General features: G+C 57.8%; 1 protein-coding gene across 1 annotated transcript; it reads right to left on the bottom strand.

Annotated features, from left to right (window-relative positions):
• Nucleotides 1-9,464: 9,464 nt before the first annotated feature.
• Nucleotides 9,465-22,614, bottom strand: abhd4 (abhydrolase domain containing 4, N-acyl phospholipase B). Its single transcript, XM_088916342.1, has 8 exons — nt 22,433-22,614; nt 16,540-16,628; nt 16,192-16,296; nt 14,376-14,667; nt 12,795-12,994; nt 11,578-11,689; nt 10,930-11,116; nt 9,465-10,406 (listed from the first exon to the last, which is right to left on the bottom strand). The coding sequence occupies exons 1-8, from the start codon at nt 22,453-22,455 to the stop codon at nt 10,317-10,319; spliced, it is 1,098 nt and encodes a 365-aa protein (XP_088772468.1). The 5' UTR covers nt 22,456-22,614; the 3' UTR covers nt 9,465-10,316.
• Nucleotides 22,615-22,703: the final 89 nt, after the last annotated feature.

Here is a 22,703-nt window from a genome sequence, read left to right on the forward strand (position 1 = left end):
TTAATGGAGAGAGACATGAGTGGGGAGACAGTGGGGTTAATGGAGAGAGAGGAGTGGGGAGAGAGTGGGGTTAATGGAGAGAGAGAGGAGTGGGGAGACAGTGGGGTTAATGGACAGACAGGAGTGGGGAGACAGTGGGGTTAATGGAGAGAGACAGACATGAGTGGGGAGACAGTGGGGTTAATGGACAGACAGGAGTGGGGAGACAGTGGGGTTAATGGAGACAGAGGAGTGGGGAGACAGTGGGGTTAATGGAGAGAGAGGAGTGGGGAGACAGTGGGGGTAATGGAGAGAGACAGAGGAGTGGCGAGACAGTGGGGTTAATGGAGAGAGACATGAGTGGGGAGACAGTGGGGTTAATGGAGAGAGAGGAGTGGGGAGAGAGTGGGGTTAATGGAGAGAGACATGAGTGGGGAGACAGTGGGGTTAATGGACAGACAGGAGTGGGGAGACAGTGGGGTTAATGGAGAGAGACAGACATGAGTGGGGAGACAGTGGGGTTAATGGACAGACAGGAGTGGGGAGACAGTGGGGTTAATGGAGACAGAGGAGTGGGGAGACAGTGGGGTTAATGGAGACAGAGGAGTGGGGAGAAAGTGGGGTTAATGGAGAGAGACAGACATGTCTAGAGATGTGCGCTGACTGGGCACCAGACTTCCTCGTCTCACTTCCCCTGCAGTCTGACAGCCCCTCTTGAAACCACAGTGAAGATGTAAAAATAACCCCTCAACACCACACAGCCTCTCACACAGCACAACGAAGCTCAACACCACACAGCCTCTCACACAGCACAGCGTAGCTCAACACCACACAGCCTCTCACACAGCACAGTGTAGCTCAACACCACACAGCCTCTCACACAGCACAGCGTAGCTCAACACCACACAGCCTCTCACACAGCACAGCTCAACACCACACAGCCTCTCACACAGCACAGCGAAGCTCAACACCACACAGCCTCACACAGCACAGCGAAGCTCAACACCACACAACCTCTCACACAGCACAGCGAAGCTCAACACCACACAACCTCTCACACAGCACAGCGAAGCTCAACACCACACAGCCTCTCACACAGCACAGCGAAGCTCAACACCACACAACCTCTCACACAGCACAGCGTAGCTCAACACCACACAACCTCTCACACAGCACAGCGTAGCTCAACACCACACAGCCTCTCACACAGCACAGCGTAGCTCAACACCACACAGCCTCTCACACAGCACAGCTTAACACCACACAGCCTCTCACACAGCACAGCGAAGCTCAACACCACACAGCCTCACACAGCACAGCGAAGCTCAACACCACACAACCTCTCACACAGCACAGCGTAGCTCAACACCACACAGCCTCTCACACAGCACAGCGAAGCTCAACACCACACAACCTCTCACACAGCACAGCGTAGCTCAACACCACACAGCCTCACACACAGCACAGCGAAGCTCAACACCACACAGCCTCTCACACAGCACAGCGAAGCTCAACACCACACAACCTCTCACACAGCACAGCGAAGCTCAACACCACACAGCCTCTCACACAGCACAGCGTAGCTCAACACCACACAGCCTCTCACACAGCACAGCGAAGCTCAACACCACACAGCCTCTCACACAGCACAGCGAAGCTCAACACCACACAACCTCTCACACAGCACAGCGTAGCTCAACACCACACAGCCTCACACAGCACAGCGTAGCTGAACACCACACAGCCTCTCACACAGCACAGCGAAGCTCAACACCACACAGCCTCTCACACAGCACAGCGTAGCTCAACACCACACAGCCTCTCACACAGCACAGCGAAGCTCAACACCACACAGCCTCTCACACAGCACAGCGAAGCTCAACACCACACAGCCTCTCACACAGCACAGCGTAGCTCAACACCACACAGCCTCTCACACAGCACAGCGTAGCTCAACACCACACAGCCTCACACAGCACAGTGTAGCTCAACACCACACAACCCAGAACCCAACACACAGCACAGTGTCATATAGACACACAACCCAGTCACACCACATAGTTGTGTGCACACGTGTGCTTGTTCACTTGTACGTTGTCTGCTGCTTGTTTGTGTGTTTATTGTCTTGATGCGCTGTCTGCACTTTGTGTTTTTACACTTTTTTACCATCGAGAGACTTTCTGTGAGTTACCACTCCAGTGCACCAGTACGTGAACCGGTCACACAGGGCAATAAAGTTTCAAGTTCAAGCAAACTCTCTCTCTCTCATGCAAAAAGTATAATTTTCAGCTTTTACCATCATGAAGTCCTCTGGCTGTGAAGTGCCTGTTTCTGGCTCTATTTTAATATTCTGTCTCCCTTTTCTGCATTTCTGATGTTTAAATAAAAACACACCTTCAGGGAGGGGAAAAGCAAGTGAAATGAAATCAGCCTGCGAAAGTCCTGCCTGAGCGGCTCGTCCGGCCAGCTCGGCCTCCTGCGAGGTCACTGCGCTCGCTCGGGCGCGGGAGCCCCTGCACCCCAAACCCGCGGGCCGGCTGTGTGCGACCTGCGGCAGGGGGACAGGACAAGCGCTCACGTGAGGAGACGGAGCCGAGCCGGGGTACTTCCCTCCCCCGGGCCTGACGCCTTTCCAACGCTGTTCGGAGAAAGGCGTGTGTGTGTGTGTGTGTGTGAGAGAGAGCGTGAGCGTGTATGTGCGTGCGTGCGTGTGTCTGAGAGTGTTTTGTGTGAGAGTGCGTGTGTGTGAGCGTGTGTACGTGTCTGTGAGTGTTTTGTGTGAGTGTGTGTGTGTGCATGCGTGCGTACGTGTCTGTGAGTGTTTTGTGTGAGTGTGTGTGTGTGCATGCGTGCGTACGTGTCTGTGAGTGTTTTGTGTGTGTGTGTGTGCATGCATGCGTGCGTGCGTGTCTGTGAGTGTTTTGTGTGTGTGTGCATGCGTGCGTGTGCGCATGCGTGTATGTGTGTGTGTGTGTGAGCGTGTGTGTGCGTGTCTGTGAGTGTTTTGTGTGTGTGAGCGTGAGCGTGCGTGTGTGTGAGTGTGAACACCCCCGAGTGGGCACAGAGCCGCCCCCAGTGTTTTATTAAGGCTCTCCCTCGGACCCGGGGCCGTGAGCTCCCTGCGCAGGGACGGGCCTCTGCGTGAACACACTTCTCCACCCAGCCAGACGACTGCCGCAGACGCAACACCGCTCTGACCCGGGAGCGACGCACGGGGGCCCTGGGGTGCAGGAACGTACAGGGAGGGGGGGGGCAGACCGGGGATATCCGTTTCCATGGCAGCCCAACCGCCCACAGCAGCGTCCAGCCGCACCAGGTCAGCCGGCGCTGGCCGGGAGCCCCCCGTGCCCCCTGCGGCCCCTCCTCCCGTCCTGCCCCGAGCCACAGTACGCAAGAACGCGCAGCATCCGCGAGGGGGCGACTATGTTCTGGGGGAGCTGTACCTCTCAGCTCACTGCAGGCGCTCCGGGCCGGACAGGCAGAGACTTTCCGCTCTCGTGCTGCAGTACCCCCGCCGGGCCTGAGAGGGGGCGCTCTCGCGCTGCAGTCCCACAGTCGGGCCCGAGAGGGGGCGCTCTCGCGCTGCAGTCCCACAGTCGGGCCCGAGAGGGGGCGCTCTCGCTCCGCAGTCCCACAGTCGGGCCCGAGAGGGGGCGCTCTCGCGCTGCAGTCCCACAGTCGGGCCCGAGAGGGGGCGCTCTCGCGCTGCAGTCCCACAGTCGGGCCCGAGAGGGGGCGCTCTCGCTCCGCAGTCCCACAGTCGGGCCCGAGAGGGGGCGCTCTCGCGCTGCAGTCCCACAGTCGGGCCCGAGAGGGGGCGCTCTCGCGCTGCAGTCCCACAGTCGGGCCCGAGAGGGGGCGCTCTCGCTCCGCAGTCCCACAGTCGGGCCCGAGAGGGGGCGCTCTCGCTCTGCAGTCCCACAGTCGGGCCCGAGAGGGGGCGCTCTCGCTCTGCAGTACCCCCGCCGGGCCCGAGAGGGGGCGCTCTCGCTCTGCGGTCCCACAGTCGGGCCCGAGAGGGGGCGCTCTCGCTCCGCGGTCCCACAGTCGGGCCCGAGAGGGGGCGCTCTCGCTCTGCGGTCCCACAGTCGGGCCCGAGAGGGGGCGCTCTCGCGCCGCAGTCCCACAGTCGGGCCCGAGAGGGGGCGCTCTCGCTCCACAGTACCCCCGCCAGGCCTGAGAGGGGGCGCTCTCGCTCTGCGGTCCCACAGTCGGGCCCGAGAGGGGGCGCTCTCGCGCCGCAGTCCCACAGTCGGGCCCGAGAGGGGGCGCTCTCGCGCCGCAGTCCCACAGTCGGGCCCGAGAGGGGGCGCTCTCGCGCCGCAGTCCCACAGTCGGGCCCGAGAGGGGGCGCTCTCGCTCTGCAGTACCCCCGCCGGGCCCGAGAGGGGGCGCTCTCGCTCCGCAGTCCCACAGTCGGGCCCGAGAGGGGGCGCTCTCGCGCCGCAGTCCCACAGTCGGGCCCGAGAGGGGGCGCTCTCGCGCCGCAGTCCCACAGTCGGGGCCGAGAGGGGGCGCTCTCGCGCCGCAGTCCCACAGTCGGGCCCGAGAGGGGGCGCTCTCGCTCTGCAGTACCCCCGCCAGGCCTGAGAGGGGGCGCTCTCGCTCCGCGGTCCCACAGTCGGGCCCGAGAGGGGGCGCTCTCGCGCCGCGGTCCCACAGTCGGGCCCGAGAGGGGGCGCTCTCGCTCCGCGGTCCCACAGTCGGGCCCGAGAGGGGGCGCTCTCGCGCCGCGGTCCCACAGTCGGGCCCGAGAGGGGGCGCTCTCGCGCCGCGGTCCCACAGTCGGGCCCGAGAGGGGGCGCTCTCGCTCCGCGGTCCCACAGTCGGGCCCGAGAGGGGGCGCTCTCGCGCCGCGGTCCCACAGTCGGGCCCGAGAGGGGGCGCTCTCGCTCCGCGGTCCCACAGTCGGGCCCGAGAGGGGGCGCTCTCGCGCCGCGGTCCCACAGTCGGGCCCGAGAGGGGGCGCTCTCGCGCCGCGGTCCCACAGTCGGGCCCGAGAGGGGGCGCTCTCGCTTCGCAGTACCCCCGCCGGGCCCGAGAGGGGGCGCTCTCGCGCTGCAGTCCCACAGTCGGGCCCGAGAGGGGGCGCTATCGCTCTGCAGTACCCCCGCCGGGCCCGAGAGGGGGCGCTCTCGCACTGCAGTCCCACAGTCGGGCCCGAGAGGGGGCGCTCTCGCGCTCAATACCACAGTCGGGCCCGAGAGGGGGCGCTCTCGCTCCGCAGTCCCACAGTCGGGCCCGAGAGGGGGCGCTCTCGCGCTCAATACCACAGTCGGGCCCGAGAGGGGGCGCTCTCGCTCCGCAGTCCCACAGTCGGGCCCGAGAGGGGGCGCTCTCGCTCTGCAGTCCCACAGTCGGGCCCGAGAGGGGGCGCTCTCGCGCTGCAGTCCCACAGTCGGGCCCGAGAGGGGGCGCTCTCGTGCTGCAGTACCCCCGCCTGGCCCGAGAGGGGGCGCTCTCGCTCCGCAGTCCCACAGTCGGGCCCGAGAGGGGGCGCTCTCGCGCTGCAGTCCCACAGTCGGGCCCGAGAGGGGGCGCTCTCGCTCCGCAGTCCCACAGTCGGGCCCGAGAGGGGGCGCTCTCGCTCCGCAGTCCCACAGTCGGGCCCGAGAGGGGGCGCTCTCGCTCTGCAGTCCCACAGTCGGGCCCGAGGGGGGCGCTCTCGCTCTGCAGTACCACAGTCGGGCCCGAGGGGGGCGCTCTCGCTCTGCAGTACCCCCGCCGGGCCCGAGAGGGGGCGCTCTCGCGCTGCAGTCCCACAGCCGGGCCCGAGAGGGGGCGCTCTCGCTCCGCAGTACCACAGTCGGGCCCGAGAGGGGGCGCTCTCGCTCCGCAGTCCCACAGCCGGGCCCGAGAGGGGGCGCTCTCGCTCTGCAGTACCCCCGCCGGGCCCGAGAGGGGGCGCTCTCGCGCTGCAGTCCCACAGTCGGGCCCGAGAGGGGGCGCTCTCGCTCTGCAGTCCCACAGTCGGGCCCGAGAGGGGGCGCTCTCGCGCTGCAGTCCCACAGTCGGGCCCGAGAGGGGGCGCTCTCGCTTCGCAGTACCCCCGCCGGGCCCGAGAGGGGGCGCTCTCGCTCCGCAGTCCCACAGTCGGGCCCGAGAGGGGGCGCTCTCGCGCTGCAGTCCCACAGTCGGGCCCGAGAGGAGGCGCTCTCGCGCTGCAGTCCCACAGTCGGGCCCGAGAGGGGGCGCTATCGCTCTGCAGTACCCCCGCCGGGCCCGAGAGGGGGCGCTCTCGCACTGCAGTCCCACAGTCGGGCCCGAGAGGGGGCGCTCTCGCGCTCAATACCACAGTCGGGCCCGAGAGGGGGCGCTCTCGCTCCGCAGTCCCACAGTCGGGCCCGAGAGGGGGCGCTCTCGCTCCGCAGTCCCACAGTCGGGCCCGAGAGGGGGCGCTCTCGCGCTCAATACCACAGTCGGGCCCGAGAGGGGGCGCTCTCGCTCCGCAGTCCCACAGTCGGGCCCGAGAGGGGGCGCTCTCGCTCTGCAGTCCCACAGTCGGGCCCGAGAGGGGGCGCTCTCGCGCTGCAGTCCCACAGTCGGGCCCGAGAGGGGGCGCTCTCGTGCTGCAGTACCCCCGCCTGGCCCGAGAGGGGGCGCTCTCGCTCCGCAGTCCCACAGTCGGGCCCGAGAGGGGGCGCTCTCGCTCCGCAGTCCCACAGTCGGGCCCGAGAGGGGGCGCTCTCGCTCCGCAGTCCCACAGTCGGGCCCGAGAGGGGGCGCTCTCGCTCTGCAGTCCCACAGTCGGGCCCGAGAGGGGGCGCTCTCGCGCTGCAGTCCCACAGTCGGGCCCGAGAGGGGGCGCTCTCGTGCTGCAGTACCCCCGCCTGGCCCGAGAGGGGGCGCTCTCGCTCCGCAGTCCCACAGTCGGGCCCGAGAGGGGGCGCTCTCGCTCCGCAGTCCCACAGTCGGGCCCGAGAGGGGGCGCTCTCGCGCTGCAGTCCCACAGTCGGGCCCGAGAGGGGGCGCTCTCGCTCCGCAGTCCCACAGCCGGGCCCGAGAGGGGGCGCTCTCGCTCCGCAGTCCCACAGCCGGGCCCGAGAGGGGGCGCTCTCGCGCTGCAGTCCCACAGTCGGGCCCGAGAGGGGGCGCTCTCGCTCCGCAGTCCCACAGCCGGGCCCGAGAGGGGGCGCTCTCGTGCTGCAGTACCCCCGCCGGGCCCGAGAGGGGGCGCTCTCGCGCTGAAGTCCCACAGTCGGGCCCGAGAGGGGGCGCTCTCGCGCTGCAGTACCACAGTCGGGCCCGAGAGGGGGCGCTCTCGCTCCGCAGTCCCACAGTCGGGCCCGAGAGGGGGCGCTCTCGCTCTGCAGTACCACAGTCGGGCCCGAGGGGGGCGCTCTCGCTCTGCAGTACCCCCGCCGGGCCCGAGAGGGGGCGCTCTCGCGCTGCAGTCCCACAGCCGGGCCCGAGAGGGGGCGCTCTCGCTCCGCAGTACCACAGTCGGGCCCGAGAGGGGGCGCTCTCGCTCCGCAGTCCCACAGCCGGGCCCGAGAGGGGGCGCTCTCGCTCTGCAGTACCCCCGCCGGGCCCGAGAGGGGGCGCTCTCGCTCTGCAGTCCCACAGTCGGGCCCGAGAGGGGGCGCTCTCGTGCTGCAGTACCCCCGCCGGGCCCGAGAGGGGGCGCTCTCGCGCTGCAGTCCCACAGTCGGGCCCGAGAGGGGGCGCTCTCGCTCTGCAGTACCACAGTCGGGCCCGAGAGGGGGCGCTCTCGCTCTGCAGTACCACAGTCGGGCCCGAGAGGGGGCGCTCTCGCGCTGCAGTCCCACAGTCGGGCCCGAGAGGGGGCGCTCTCGCGCTGCAGTCCCACAGTCGGGCCCGAGAGGGGGCGCTCTCGCTCTGCAGTCCCACAGTCGGGCCCGAGAGGGGGCGCTCTCGCTTCGCAGTACCCCCGCCGGGCCCGAGAGGGGGCGCTCTCGCTCCGCAGTACCCCCGCCGGGCCCGAGAGGGGGCGCTCTCGCTCTGCAGTCCCACAGTCGGGCCCGAGAGGGGGCGCTCTCGCGCTGCAGTCCCACAGTCGGGCCCGAGAGGGGGCGCTCTCGCTCTGCAGTCCCACAGTCGGGCCCGAGAGGGGGCGCTCTCGCTCCGCAGTACCCCCGCCGGGCCCGAGAGGGGGCGCTCTCGCTCTGCTGTCCCACAGTCGGGCCCGAGAGGGGGCGCTCTCGCGCTGCAGTCCCACAGTCGGGCCCGAGAGGAGGCGCTCTCGCGCTGCAGTCCCACAGTCGGGCCCGAGAGGGGGCGCTCTCGCTCCGCAGTCCCACAGTCGGGCCCGAGAGGGGGCGCTCTCGCTCCGCAGTCCCACAGCCAGGCCCGAGAGGAGGCGCTCTCGCGCTGCAGTCCCACAGTCGGGCCCGAGAGGGGGCGCTCTCGCGCTGCAGTCCCACAGTCGGGCCCGAGAGGAGGCGCTCTCGCGCTGCAGTCCCACAGTCGGGCCCGAGAGGGGGCGCTATCGCTCTGCAGTACCCCCGCCGGGCCCGAGAGGGGGCGCTCTCGCACTGCAGTCCCACAGTCGGGCCCGAGAGGGGGCGCTCTCGCGCTCAATACCACAGTCGGGCCTGAGAGGGGGCGCTCTCGCTCCGCAGTCCCACAGTCGGGCCCGAGAGGGGGCGCTCTCGCACTGCAGTCCCACAGTCGGGCCCGAGAGGGGGCGCTCTCGCTCCACAGTACCACAGTCGGGCCCGAGAGGGGGCGCTCTCGCTCTGCAGTACCCCCGCCGGGCCCGAGAGGGGGCGCTCTCGCTCCGCAGTACCCCCGCCGGGCCCGAGAGGGGGCGCTCTCGCTCCGCAGTCCCACAGTCGGGCCCGAGAGGGGGCGCTCTCGCTCTGCAGTCCCACAGTCGGGCCCGAGAGGGGGCGCTCTCGCTCTGCAGTACCCCCGCCTGGCCCGAGAGGGGGCGCTCTCGCGCTGCAGTCCCACAGTCGGGCCCGAGAGGGGGCGCTCTCGCTCTGCAGTCCCACAGCTGGGCCCGAGAGGGGGCGCTCTCGTGCTGCAGTACCCCCGCCGGGCCCGAGGGGGGCGCTCTCGCGCTGCAGTCCCACAGTCGGGCCCGAGAGGGGGCGCTCTCGCTCTGCAGTCCCACAGTTGGGCCCGAGAGGGGGCGCTCTCGCTCCGCAGTCCCACAGTCGGGCCCGAGAGGGGGCGCTCTCGCTCTGCAGTCCCACAGTCGGGCCCGAGAGGGGGCGCTCTCGCTCTGCAGTACCCCCGCCGGGCCCGAGAGGGGGCGCTCTCACTCCGCAGTCCCACAGTCGGGCCCGAGAGGGGGCGCTCTCGCGCTGCAGTCCCACAGTCGGGCCCGAGAGGGGGCGCTCTCGCTCTGTAGTCCCACAGTCGGAGGAGCTAATGTAAGCTGTTCTGCTAAGTCATGTCTGTGAACCGTGAGCCTGTCTCTGTTTTAACCTCTCTCTGTCCTCGGATCTCAAGAAGCACAGGACAGGACAGGACAGGCCAGCACCTCAGGGAACACGAAGGAGGAGACAGGACGCCACTGTCTTCAAACATACAAAACTTTACTGAGAGGAAGATTATAAAATCACATCGGTGTCAGTCCGGGTCTGGAGACAGGAGCAAGGAGGGGGAGAGAGAGAGAGAGGGAGAGGTGGAGACGGGAGGAAGACAGACAGGAACAGAGAGGGGGAGACGGGAGGAAGACAGACAGGGAGAGAGAGGGGGAGACGGGAGGAAGACAGACAGGGAGAGAGAGAGACAGAGAGAGAGGGGGAGACGGGAGGAAGACAGACAGGGAGAGAGACACAGAGAGAGAGGGGGAGACGGGAGGAAGACAGACAGACAGGGAGAGAGACACAGAGAGAGAGGGGGAGACGGGAGGAAGACAGACAGACAGGGAGAGAAAGACAGAGAGAGAGGGGGAGACGGGAGGAAGACAGACAGGGAGAGAGAGACAGAGAGAGAGGGGGAGACGGGAGGAAGACAGACAGGGAGAGAGAGGGGGAGACGGGAGGAAGACAGACAGGGAGAGAGAGAGAAAGAGAGAGGGGCAGAGAGAGGAGGGGGAAGGGAGCGAGAGGAGGGATCGGGGAGATGGAGGAGAGGCAGGCAGGCTGTGACCCTGGTCCAGCTGGGTCACCAGAACCTCTCGCCCTGGGTCCTGTCCTGGGCTCTGCCAGCCCGCCGGGCCCGCCGGGCCGGTCCTGCTCCTCCGCGCTCCGCGGGGTGATCCGCCCGGCTCGCTCCCGGACGGGAGCTCGCTCCTCTTCCTGGGAACGGCCCGTCGCGCTGCGGGGATGGAGGGCCCCGGGGCCCTGATCTCAGGGCGGGGCCATCGGAGAGCCGAGGCACAGCGACTCGAACCCGTGGCCCTCCCCTCGGGAGCCCGGCTGTCAGTCCACACTGCTGCAGATCTTCTCCACCGTGCGGTTGAAGTCCTCAGGCTGGTCAGCGTACACGTGGTGCGAGGCTCCTTCTATCACCTGGGAGAGAGAGGAGAGAGAGAGGGGAGAGAGAGAGAGAGGAGAGGGGAGAGGGAGGAGAGGGAGGAAGAGAGGGGAGAGGGGAGAGGGGAGAGGGGAGAGGGGAGAGAGGGAGGGAGGAGAGATTAAGTTACCTGTCTCTCTGCATGATTGTGTTTCTGTGTGTCTCTGTGTCCTGCTGTCTGTGTGTGTGTGTGTGTGACTGTGTGTCCTGCTGTCTGTGTGTGTGTGTGACTGTGTGTCCTGCTGTCTGCGTGTGCGTGTGTGACTGTGTGTCCTGCTGTCTGCGTGTGTGTGTGACTGTATGTCCTGCTGTCTGTGTGTGTGTCTCTGTGCGTGTGCATGTGTCTCTGTGTTCTGCTGTCTGTGTGTGTGTGTGTGACTGTATGTTCTGCTGTCTGTGTGCGTGTGTCTCTGTATGTGTGTGTGTGTGTGGCTGTGTGTCTGGCTGTCTGAGTAACCTGCTGTCTGTGTGCGTGTGTCTCTGTGTGTGTGTGTGGCTGTGTGTCTCCGTCAGACTCACCACTGTCTGTGTGAAGCTCCCGGGTCTCAGCTGTTTCACTCTCTCCCCAGTGTTGAAGTCAACCCAGGACTGAGCTCCATACACAAGAGACACGGGCAGCGTGGGGGACAGCTGGGTCACTCTGGGAAGCATGGGCCTCTTCGCCCACCCCAGAGACTGAGACAAGGCCTTGAACCCTACCTCACCGCTGGAGAGAGAGGGGTTCATACAGACACACTGACTGACTGGACACTCCAGTACATTAACACTGCACTGAGAGAGAGGGGTTCATACAGACACACTGACTGACTGGACACTCCAGTACATTAACACTGCACTGAGAGAGAGGGGTTCATACAGACACACTGACTGACTGGACACTCCAGTACATTAACACTGCACTGAGAGAGAGGGGTTCATACAGACACACTGACTGGACACTCCAGTACATTAACACTGCACTGAGAGAGGGGGGTTAATACAGACACACTGACTGGACACTCCAGTACATTAACACTGCACTGAGAGAGAGGGGTTCATACAGACACACTGACTGACTGGACACTCCAGTAGATTAACACTGCACTGAGAGAGAGGGGTTCATACAGACACGCTGACTGGACACTAGAGTACATGAACACTGGTCCAGGCAGCAGTCGGTCAGTGTACCTGGGACTCTGAGCGTTGCAGTGGTAGATGTAGTCAGTCATGGTGTCGTCGTCAAACAAATCCTCAAACTTCCTCTTGAAATCTGGGCGGAAGCGGTGTACTAACCCTGGACCTGAGACAGAGGAGAAGACATGAGAGCACACTCACACTCACACTCACACACCTGCCGCCGTCAGACACTCACACTCACACTCACACACCTGCCGCCGTCAGACACTCACACTCACACACCTGCCGCCGTCAGACACTCACACTCACACTCACACACCTGCCGCCGTCAGACACACACACTCACACACACACCTGCTGCTGTCACACACACACACACCTGCCACTGTCACACACACACTCACACACCTGCCGCCGTCAGACAGACACACACACTCACTCTCTCACACTCACACACACACACACACCTGCCACCATCAGACACACACACACACTCTCACACACCTGCTGCTGTCACACACACACCTGCCACTGTCACACACACACTCACACACCTGCCACCATCAGACAGACACACACACTCACTCTCTCACACTCACACTCACACCTGCCGCCGTCAGACACGCACACACTCACACACACACACCTGGCACTGTCAGACACACACACACACACACACACACACACACACACACACACCTGGCACTGTCAGACACACACACACACACACACACACACACACACACACACAGCACTGTCAGACACACACACACACACACACACACACACACACTGGCACTGTCAGACACACACACCTGCCGCCGTCAGACGCGCACGCACACACACACACCTAGCAGCCTGGTAAATAACTGGATGGGAGACCTCCTGGGAAAAACCAAGGTTGCTGCTGGGAGAGGTGTTAGTGGGGCCAACAGGGGGTGCTCACCCTGCGGTCTGTGTGGGTCCTAATGCCCCAGTATAGTGACGGGGACACTAGACTGTAAAAAGACTCTACCCTTCGGCTGAGACAAAAAACCGAGGTCATGACTCTCCGTGGGTATTCCTCGAAAAAAAATCAGGGTGTGACCCCAGTGTCCTGGACAGACTCCCCCTGGTCTTTACCAGTCATGGCCTCCTGATCACCCCCCTCTCTGAACTGCTCTCCTCCCCACTGAGAGCTGGAGCATCATCACACTGGGGGGGTGGAGGGGATCCCAGTACCAGTCAGAAAGGTGGTATATAAGCAGAAGGAAGTATCGGACACTCACCCCAGGGGCCGGCGGCGCGGATGACCGCCAGCGGGTTGAACAGCGACACCAAGGAGGCCACCATCTTGACCCAGCGGGGGGGGCCCTGCCTCTTCACCACGCTTGACCCCGAACCCGAGCCCGACCCGGGGGTCTCCGGCTCTCCCGCCTGGGGCCGCTCGGGAAAACCCCAGGGGTCAACCAGGATGAGGTGACTGACCCTGAGAGAGAGGTCAAACAGGGTTCAGTCCAGATCCCAGGACACTGTCAGTAAGAGTAGGGGTGTCCTGACTGCTGGTCAGTACAGATCCCAGGACACTGTCAGTAAGAGTAGAGGTGTCCTGACTGGTCAGTCCAGATCCCAGGACACTGTCAGTAAGAGTAGGGGTGTCCTGACTGCTGGTCAGTCCAGATCCCAGGACGCCGTCAGTAAGAGTAGGGGTGTCCTGACTGCTGGTCAGTCCAGATCCCAGGACACCGTCAGTAAGAGTAGGGGTGTCCTGACTGCTGGTCAGTCCAGATCCCAGGACACCGTCAGTAAGAGTGGGGGTGTCCTGACTGCTGGTCAGTCCAGATCCCAGGACACCGTCAGTAAGAGTAGGGGTGTCCTGACTGCTGGTCAGTACAGATCCCAGGACACTGTCAGTAAGAGTAGGGGTGTCCTGACTGGTCAGTCCAGATCCCAGGACACTGTCAGTAAGAGTAGGGGTGTCCTGACTGCTGGTCAGTCCAGATCCCAGGACACTGTCAGTAAGAGTAGGGGTGTCCTGACTGGTCAGTACAGATCCCAGGACAATGTCAGTAAGAGTAGGGGTGTCCTGACTGGTCAGTCCAGATCCCAGGACACTGTCAGTAAGAGTAGGGGTGTCCTGACTGGTCAGTCCAGATCCCAGGACACTGTCAGTAAGAGTAGGGGTGTCCTGACTGGTCAGTCCAGATCCCAGGACACTGTCAGTAAGAGTAGGGGTGTCCTGACTGGTCAGTCCAGATCCCAGGACACTGTCAGTAAGAGTAGGGGTGTCCTGACTGCTGGTCAGTCCAGATCCCAGGACACTGTCAGTAAGAGTAGGGGTGTCCTGACTGGTCAGTACAGATCCCAGGACACTGTCAGTAAGAGTAGGGGTGTCCTGACTGCTGGTCAGTCCAGATCCCAGGACACCGTCAGTAAGAGTAGGGGTGTCCTGACTGCTGGTCAGTCCAGATCCCAGGACACTGTCAGTAAGAGTAGGGGTGTCCTGACTGCTGGTCAGTCCAGATCCCAGGACACTGTCAGTAAGAGTAGGGGTGTCCTGACTGCTGGTCAGTCCAGATCCCAGGACACACTGCTCTAGTGGTCCAGATTATAGGTGAAGCTCTTTCAGATGAAAGTGCATTATGAATTCAGTGTGTCACTGTAAGGATATCAAAGGCATTTTGGATGAGAACCTTGAATCTATGAGTTACAAGATAACCAAAGGGCTAGACGAGCCCAGTGGCATCCTCTTATCTGCCGCCTGATTTATATTCCAATTTGTGAATACAACAGGAACCAGCCTCTGCAGATGGTCAACGAAATGAAATGAGACTTGGGCACAGCAGTGAACCCACAGGCTCCGCCCTCACCTCTCTGGATGGCGGACGGCATAGGAGGTTGCCAGGTAACCGCCAAGGCTGTGGCCCAATAGGATCATGCGCTCCAGCCCCATGGCCTGCCTCCACTCCTCGATGGCTGTCACGGATTGGTCCTCGGCCAACACGGGGTCAGAGGGGAATCGTGGGCGGGAGCTGCGGCCAAAGCCCAGCAGGTCGAAGGCGTGGACAGTTCGTGAGCGACACAGGGGGTCCAGATTCCTCACCCACAGACCCACACCTCCCCCAAAACCATGGAGCATCACCAGGGGAGTCCTGGAGGGCACTGAGAGAGAGGAGTTCATACAGACACTCTGACTGACTGGACACTCCAGTACATTAACACTGCACTGAGAGAGAGGGGTTCATACAGACACACTGACTGACTGGACACTCCAGTACATTAACACTGCACTGAGAGAGAGAGGTTCATACAGACACACTGACTGACTGGACACTCCAGTACATTAACACTGCACTGAGAGAGAGGAGTTCATACAGACACTCTGACTGACTGGACACTCCAGTACATTAACACTGCACTGAGAGAGAGGGGTTCATACAGACACACTGACTGGACACTCCAGTACATTAACACTGCACTGAGAGAGAGGGGTTCATACAGACACACTGACTGGACACTCCAGTACATTAACACTGCACTGAGAGAGAGGGGTTAATACAGACACACTGACTGACTGGACACTCCAGTACATTAACACTGCACTGAGAGAGAGGGGTTAATACAGACACACTGACTGACTGGACACTCCAGTACATTAACTCTGCGCTGAGAGAGAGGGGTTAATACAGACACACTGACTGGACACTCCAGTACATTAACACTGCACTGAGAGAGAGGGGTTCATACAGACACACTGACTGGACACTCCAGTACATTAACACTGCACTGAGAGAGAGGGGTTCATACAGACACACTGACTGGACACTCCAGTACATTAACACTGCACTGAGAGAGAGGGGTTAATACAGACACACTGACTGACTGGACACTCCAGTACATTAACACTGCACTGAGAGAGAGGGGTTCATACAGACACACTGACTGACTGGACACTCCAGTACATTAACACTGCACTGAGAGAGAGGGGTTCATACAGACACACTGACTGACTGGACACTCCAGTACATTAACACTGCACTGAGAGAGAGGGGTTCATACAGACACACTGACTGGACACTCCAGTACATTAACACTGCACTGAGAGAGAGGGGTTAATACAGACACACTGACTGACTGGACACTCCAGTACATTAACACTGCACTGAGAGAGAGGGGTTCATACAGACACACTGACTGACTGGACACTCCAGTACATTAACACTGCACTGAGAGAGAGGGGTTAATACAGACACACTGACTGACTGGACACTCCAGTACATTAACACTGCACTGAGAGAGAGGGGTTCATACAGACACACTGACTGACTGGACACTCCAGTACATTAACACTGCACTGAGAGAGAGGGGTTCATACAGACACACTGACTGACTGGACACTCCAGTACATTAACACTGCACTGAGAGAGAGGGGTTCATACAGACACACTGACTGACTGGACACTCCAGTACATTAACACTGCACTGAGAGAGAGGGGTTCATACAGACACACTGACTGACTGGACACTCCAGTACATTAACACTGCACTGAGAGAGAGGGGTTCATACAGACACACTGACTGACTGGACACTCCAGTACATTAACACTGCACTGAGAGAGAGGGGTTAATACAGACACACTGACTGGACACTCCAGTACATAAACAGGGAGAAAGGACTGAGTGTACCAGGCTGTGCAGATGTTTTGTTGGCTCTGTGGGTCACAGTCAGTGTCCAGATCTTCTCCTGGCTCTGGAGAGTGACAAACCGGGACCAGAGCTCATTCTGAATACCTGAGAGAGGTGGGTGGAGATCTGTGAAAATCACTGTCAACACAAGTACTTATGTCGTCATAAGTAATGAAATTTAGTGTAGTTCAGAGGAATGTATTTGACTGCAGTGATTTAGTAAAGAAAAATGTGATACAATATAGAGCAATGAATAGAAAAAAACAGAGCACAATATCTTTAGTAGAGTAATACCCACGATAAGACAGTGACTGAGAAGCAGCACAGTCCAACAGGGCAGAGACTCACAAGCTAGGATCTTGGCCTCTGTGCTCTTCAGCAGAGACATGGAGGTGGGACACCACGATGGCAACCAGCCTGACAACCAGCCCGAGGATCTGAGAGAGAGAGAGAGACAGAGGGGTTCATACAGACACACTGACTGGACACTCCAGTACATTAACACTGCACTGAGAGAGAGGGGTTCATACAGACACACTGACTGACTGGACACTCCAGTACATTAACACTGCACTGAGAGAGAGGGGTTCATACAGACACACTGACTGGACACTACAGTACATTAACACTGCACTGAGAGAGAGGGGTTCATACAGACACACTGACTGACTGGACACTCCAGTACATTAACACTGCACTGAGAGAGAGGGGTTCATACAGACACACTGACTGGACACTCCAGTACATTAACACTGCACTGAGAGAGAGGGGTTCATACAGACACACTGACTGACTGGACACTCCAGTACATTAACACTGCACTGAGAGAGAGGGGTTAATACAGACACACTGACTGACTGGACACTCCAGTACATTAACACTGCACTGAGAGAGAGGGGTTCATACAGACACACTGACTGACTGGACACTCCAGTACATTAACACTGCACTGAGAGAGAGGGGTTCATACAGACACACTGACTGACTGGACACTCCAGTACATTAACACTGCACTGAGAGAGAGGGGTTCATACAGACACACTGACTGGACGCTCCAGTACATTAACACTGCACTGAGAGAGAGGGGTTCATACAGACACACTGACTGACTGGACACTCCAGTACATTAACACTGCACTGAGAGAGAGGGGTTAACACACTGACTGGATGTTAAAGTACACTAACTCTGTGGATAAATAATTCCAAGAATGTCAAGGCATTAACATTTGAATTTTATTTGGCCTTGTGAATGTAAAAGAGAGAAAACAAAGAAGACTCTGTTTCAAACAATTGATACTGTACAAACACAGCTACCCAACACTGACAGAAACACAAAAGAAAGTGTCATTGTACAGCCATGACATCAAACTGGAGCTGTAGGAAACCACCAGAAGTGGTTTTTCAGTTAATGTGTATCTGATACAGTAAATGCTGAATCATTCCTCTTTGAACTAGTCTGTATTCAAGATGCGTGTATACAGTGTGTCCAGTAAGAGTCTGTACAGGTGTGTGTGTGTGTGTATACAGTGTGTCCAGTAAGAGTCTGTACAGGTGTGTGTGTGTGTGTGTATACAGTGTGTCCAGTAAGAGTCTGTACAGGTGTGTGTGTGTGTGTGTATACAGTGTGTCCAGTAAGAGTCTGTACAGGTGTGTGTGTGTGTGTGTGTGTATACAGTGTGTCCAGTAAGAGTCTGTACAGGTGTGTGTGTGTGTGTGTGTGTACAGTGTGTCCAGTAAGAGTCTGTACAGGTGTGTGTGTGTGTGTGTGTGTGTGTATACAGTGTGTCCAGTAAGAGTCTGTACAGGTGTGTGTGTCTATACAGTGTGTCCAGTAAGAGTCTGTACAGGGGTGTGTGTGTGTGTATACAGTGTGTCCAGTAAGAATCTGTACAGGTGTGTGTGTATATAGTGTGTCCAGTAAGAGTCTGTACAGGTGTGTGTGTGTGTATACAGTGTGTCCAGTAAGAGTCTGTACAGGTGTGTGTGTGTGTGTGTGTGTGTGTACAGTGTGTCCAGTAAGAGTCTGTACAGGTGTGTGTGTGTGTGTGTGTGTACAGTGTGTCCAGTAAGAGTCTGTACAGGTGTGTGTGTGTGTGTGTGTACAGTGTGTCCAGTAAGAGTCTGTACAGGTGTGTGTGTGTGTGTGTGTGTGTGTGTGTGTGTGTGTGTGTGTGTGTACAGTGTGTCCAGTAAGAGTCTGTACAGGTGTGTGTGTGTGTGTGTGTGTGTGTGTGTACAGTGTGTCCAGTAAGAGTCTGTACAGGTGTGTGTGTGTGTGTGTGTGTGTGTGTGTATACAGTGTGTCCAGTAAGAGTCTGTACAGGTGTGTGTGTCTATACAGTGTGTCCAGTAAGAGTCTGTACAGGGGTGTGTGTGTGTGTATACAGTGTGTCCAGTAAGAATCTGTACAGGTGTGTGTGTATATAGTGTGTCCAGTAAGAGTCTGTACAGGTGTGTGTGTGTATACAGTGTGTCCAGTAAGAGTCTGTACAGGTGTGTGTGTGTGTGTGTGTGTGTATACAGTGTGTCCAGTAAGAGTCTGTACAGGTGTGTGTGTGTGTGTGTGTGTGTGTGTGTATACAGTGTGTCCAGTAAGAGTCTGTACAGGGGTGTGTGTGTGTATACAGTGTGTCCAGTAAGAATCTGTACAGGTGTGTGTGTATACAGTGTGTCCAGTAAGAGTCTGTACAGGTGTGTGTGTGTGTGTGTATACAGTGTGTCCAGTAAGAGTCTGTACAGGTGTATGTGTGTGTGTATACAGTGTGTCCCATCAGAATCTCATTTGACACACTTCACAGTCTGTAAAGGTGTGTGTGCGTATACACTGTGTCACATCAGAGTCTGTACAGGTGTGTGTATGTATGTGTGTATACAGTGTGTCCAGTGAGAGTCTGTACAGGTGTGTGTGTGTGTATACAGGGTGTACAGGTGTGTGTGTATACAGTGTGTCCAGTAAGAGCCTGTACAGGTGTGTGTGTATACAGTGTGTCCAGTAAGAGCCTGTACAGGTGTGTGTGTGTGTATACAGTGTGTCCAGTAAGAGTCTGTACAGGTGTGTGTGTGTGTATACAGTCTGTCCAGTAAGAGTCTGTACAGGTGTGTGTGTGTGTATACAGTCTGTCCAGTAAGAGTCTGTACAGGTGTGTGTGTGTGTGTGTGTGTGTATATACAGTGTGTCCAGTGAGAGTCTGTACAGGTGTGTGTGTGTATACAGGGTGTACAGGTGTGTGTGTGTATACAGTGTGTCCAGTAAGAGTCTGTACAGGTGTGTGTGTATACAGTGTGTCCAGTAAGAGCCTGTACAGGTGTGTGTGTGTGTATACAGTGTGTCCAGTAAGAGTCTGTACAGGTGTGTGTGTGTGTGTATACAGTGTGTCCAGTAAGAGTCTGTACAGGTGTGTGTGTGTGTGTATACAGTGTGTCCAGTAAGAGTCTGTACAGGTGTGTGTGTGTGTGTGTGTGTGTGTGTGTGTGTGTGTGTATACAGTGTGTCCAGTAAGAGTCTGTACAGGTGTGTGTGTGTATACAGTGTGTCCCATCAGAATCTCATTTGACACACTTCACAGTCTGTAAAGGTGTGTGTGCGTATACACTGTGTCCCATCAGAGTCTGTACAGGTGTGTGTATGTATGTGTGTGTATACAGTGTGTCCAGTGAGAGTCTGTACAGGTGTGTGTGTGTGTGTGTGTGTGTGTGTATACAGGGTGCACAGGTGTGTGTGTATACATTGTGTCCAGTGAGAGTCTGTACAGGTGTGTGTGTGTATACAGGGTGTACAGGTGTGTGTGTATACAGTGTGTCCAGTAAGAGTCTGTACAGGTGTGTGTGTGTGTGTGTGTGTGTGTGTGTGTATATACAGTGTGTCCAGTAAGAGTCTGTACAGGTGTGTGTGTGTGTGTGTGTGTGTGTGTGTGTGTGTATACAGTGTGTCCAGTAAGAGTCTGTACAGGTGTGTGTGTGTGTGTGTACAGTGTGTCCAGTAAGAGTCTGTACAGGTGTGTGTGTGTGTGTGTATACAGTGTGTCCAGTAAGAGTCTGTACAGGTGTATGTGTGTGTGTATACAGTGTGTCCAGTAAGAGTCTGTACAGGTGTATGTGTGTGTGTATACAGTGTGTCCCATCAGAATCTCGTTTGACACACTTCACAGTCTGTAAAGGTGTGTGTGCGTATACACTGTGTCCCATCAGAGTCTGTACAGGTGTGTGTATGTATGTGTGTGTATACAGTGTGTCCAGTGAGAGTCTGTACAGGTGTGTGTGTGTGTATACAGTGTGTCCAGTGAGAGTCTGTACAGGTGTGTGTGTGTGTGTGTATACAGGGTGTACAGGTGTGTGTGTATACAGTGTGTCCAGTAAGAGTCTGTACAGGTGTGTGTGTGTATACAGTGTGTCCAGTGAGAGTCAGTACAGGTGTGTGTGTGTGTATACAGTGTGTCCAGTAAGAGTCTGTACAGGTGTGTGTGTATACAGTGTGTCCAATAAGAGTCTGTACAGGTGTGTGTGTGTGTATACAGTCTGTCCAGTAAGAGTCTGTACAGGTGTGTGTGTGTATACAGTGTGTCCAGTAAGAGTCTGTACAGGTGTGTGCGTGTGTGTGTGTGTGTGTACAGTGTGTCCAGTAAGAGTCTGTACAGGTGTGTGTGTGTATACAGTGTGTCCAGTGAGAGTCTGTACAGGTGTGTGTGTATACAGTGTGTCCAGTAAGAGTCTGTACAGGTGTGTGTGTGTGTGTATACAGTGTGTCCAGTAAGAGTCTGTACAGGTGTGTGTGTGTATACAGCGTGTCCAGTAAGAGTCTGTACAGGTGTGTGTGTGTACAGTGTGTCCAGTAAGAGTCTGTACAGGTGTGTGTGTGTGTGTGTGTCCAGTGAGAGTCTGTACAGGTGTGTATGTGTGTGTGTGTGTGTGTGTGTATACAGTGTGTCCAGTAAGAGTCTGTACAGGTGTGTGTGTGTGTGTGTGTGTGTGTGTATACAGTGTGTCCAGTAAGAGTCTGTACAGGTGTGTGTGTGTGTGTGTGTGTGTGTGTGTGTGTATACAGTGTGTCCAGTAAGAGTCTGTACAGGTGTATGTGTGTGTGTATACAGTGTGTCCCATCAGAATCTCATTTGACACACTTCACAGTCTGTAAAGGTGTGTGTGCGTATACACTGTGTCCCATCAGAGTCTGTACAGGTGTGTGTATGTATGTGTGTGTATACAGTGTGTCCAGTGAGAGTCTGTACAGGTGTGTGTGTGTGTGTGTGTGTGTATACAGGGTGCACAGGTGTGTGTGTATACATTGTGTCCAGTGAGAGTCTGTACAAGTGTGTGTGTGTGTATACAGGGTGTACAGGTGTGTGTGTATACAGTGTGTCCAGTAAGAGTCTGTACAGGTGTGTGTGTGTGTGTGTGTGTGTGTGTGTGTGTGTGTGTGTATACAGTGTGTCCAGTAAGAGTCTGTACAGGTGTGTGTGTGTGTGTGTGTGTGTGTACAGTGTGTCCAGTAAGAGTCTGTACAGGTGTGTGTGTGTGTGTGTGTATACAGTGTGTCCAGTAAGAGTCTGTACAGGTGTTTGTGTGTGTGTATACAGTGTGTCCCATCAGAATCTCATTTGACACACTTCACAGTCTGTAAAGGTGTGTGTGCGTATACACTGTGTCCCATCAGAGTCTGTACAGGTGTGTGTATGTATGTGTGTGTATACAGTGTGTCCAGTGAGAGTCTGTACAGGTGTGTGTTTGTGTATACAGGGTGTACAGGTGTGTGTGTATACAGTGTGTCCAGTGAGAGTCTGTACAGGTGTGTGTCTGTGTACAGTGTGTCCAGTAAGAGTCTGTACAGGTGTGTGTGTGTGTGTGTATACAGTTTGTCCAGTGAGAGTCTGTACAGGTGTGTGTGTATACAGTGTGTCCAGTGAGAGTCTGTACAGGTGTGTGTGTGTATACAGTGTGTCCAGTGAGAGTCTGTAGAGGTGTGTGTGTGTACAGGGGGTCTACGATAAGTGTACAATTGTCCAGTATGTGTCAGTACAACACAGCAGCAGGTGAGTTTCCAGTTATGTACTGAGTCACTTATGTAATGAGTCCTACCGTCAACTGGCGGTACTTACACAAGTGAAGTCGTGTTATATATCAGTAAAACAGACACAACGACGGAACGTAGAGTGTATAGCAGAAAGTGCCACTCTTCCTGCCCAACAAACAACTCCCGAATATGATAATTGATAGTATTCTTGTAATTGTTGTCGGATGTACTTACTCCGAGTCAGTCTCGTCGTGCATTGCAGCTGTCAGTAATGGCCGAGGGACAAAACCGCATTATCGAACATGAAAAGAAAAACAATTGAATCGGAGCCGCACGCCCGCTTCAGAGAGGAAGCTGCTCATCCGCTGTGTTAGTTTTGTAACCAACTTCGTGCTCCAGTCAGCTGACTCCTGCGTGACGCCATCGCGGCGCCCCGCTACCGGCTGGGGAAGAGAGGGGCGGGGCCGGACCGGACAGCTCATGAATATGCATGACCGAGCTCCTG

The sequence above is a fragment of the Atractosteus spatula genome, chromosome 5 (genome assembly GCF_055471065.1).
Source record: "Atractosteus spatula isolate fAtrSpa1 chromosome 5, fAtrSpa1.hap1, whole genome shotgun sequence".
Lineage (NCBI taxonomy): Eukaryota > Metazoa > Chordata > Actinopteri > Semionotiformes > Lepisosteidae > Atractosteus > Atractosteus spatula.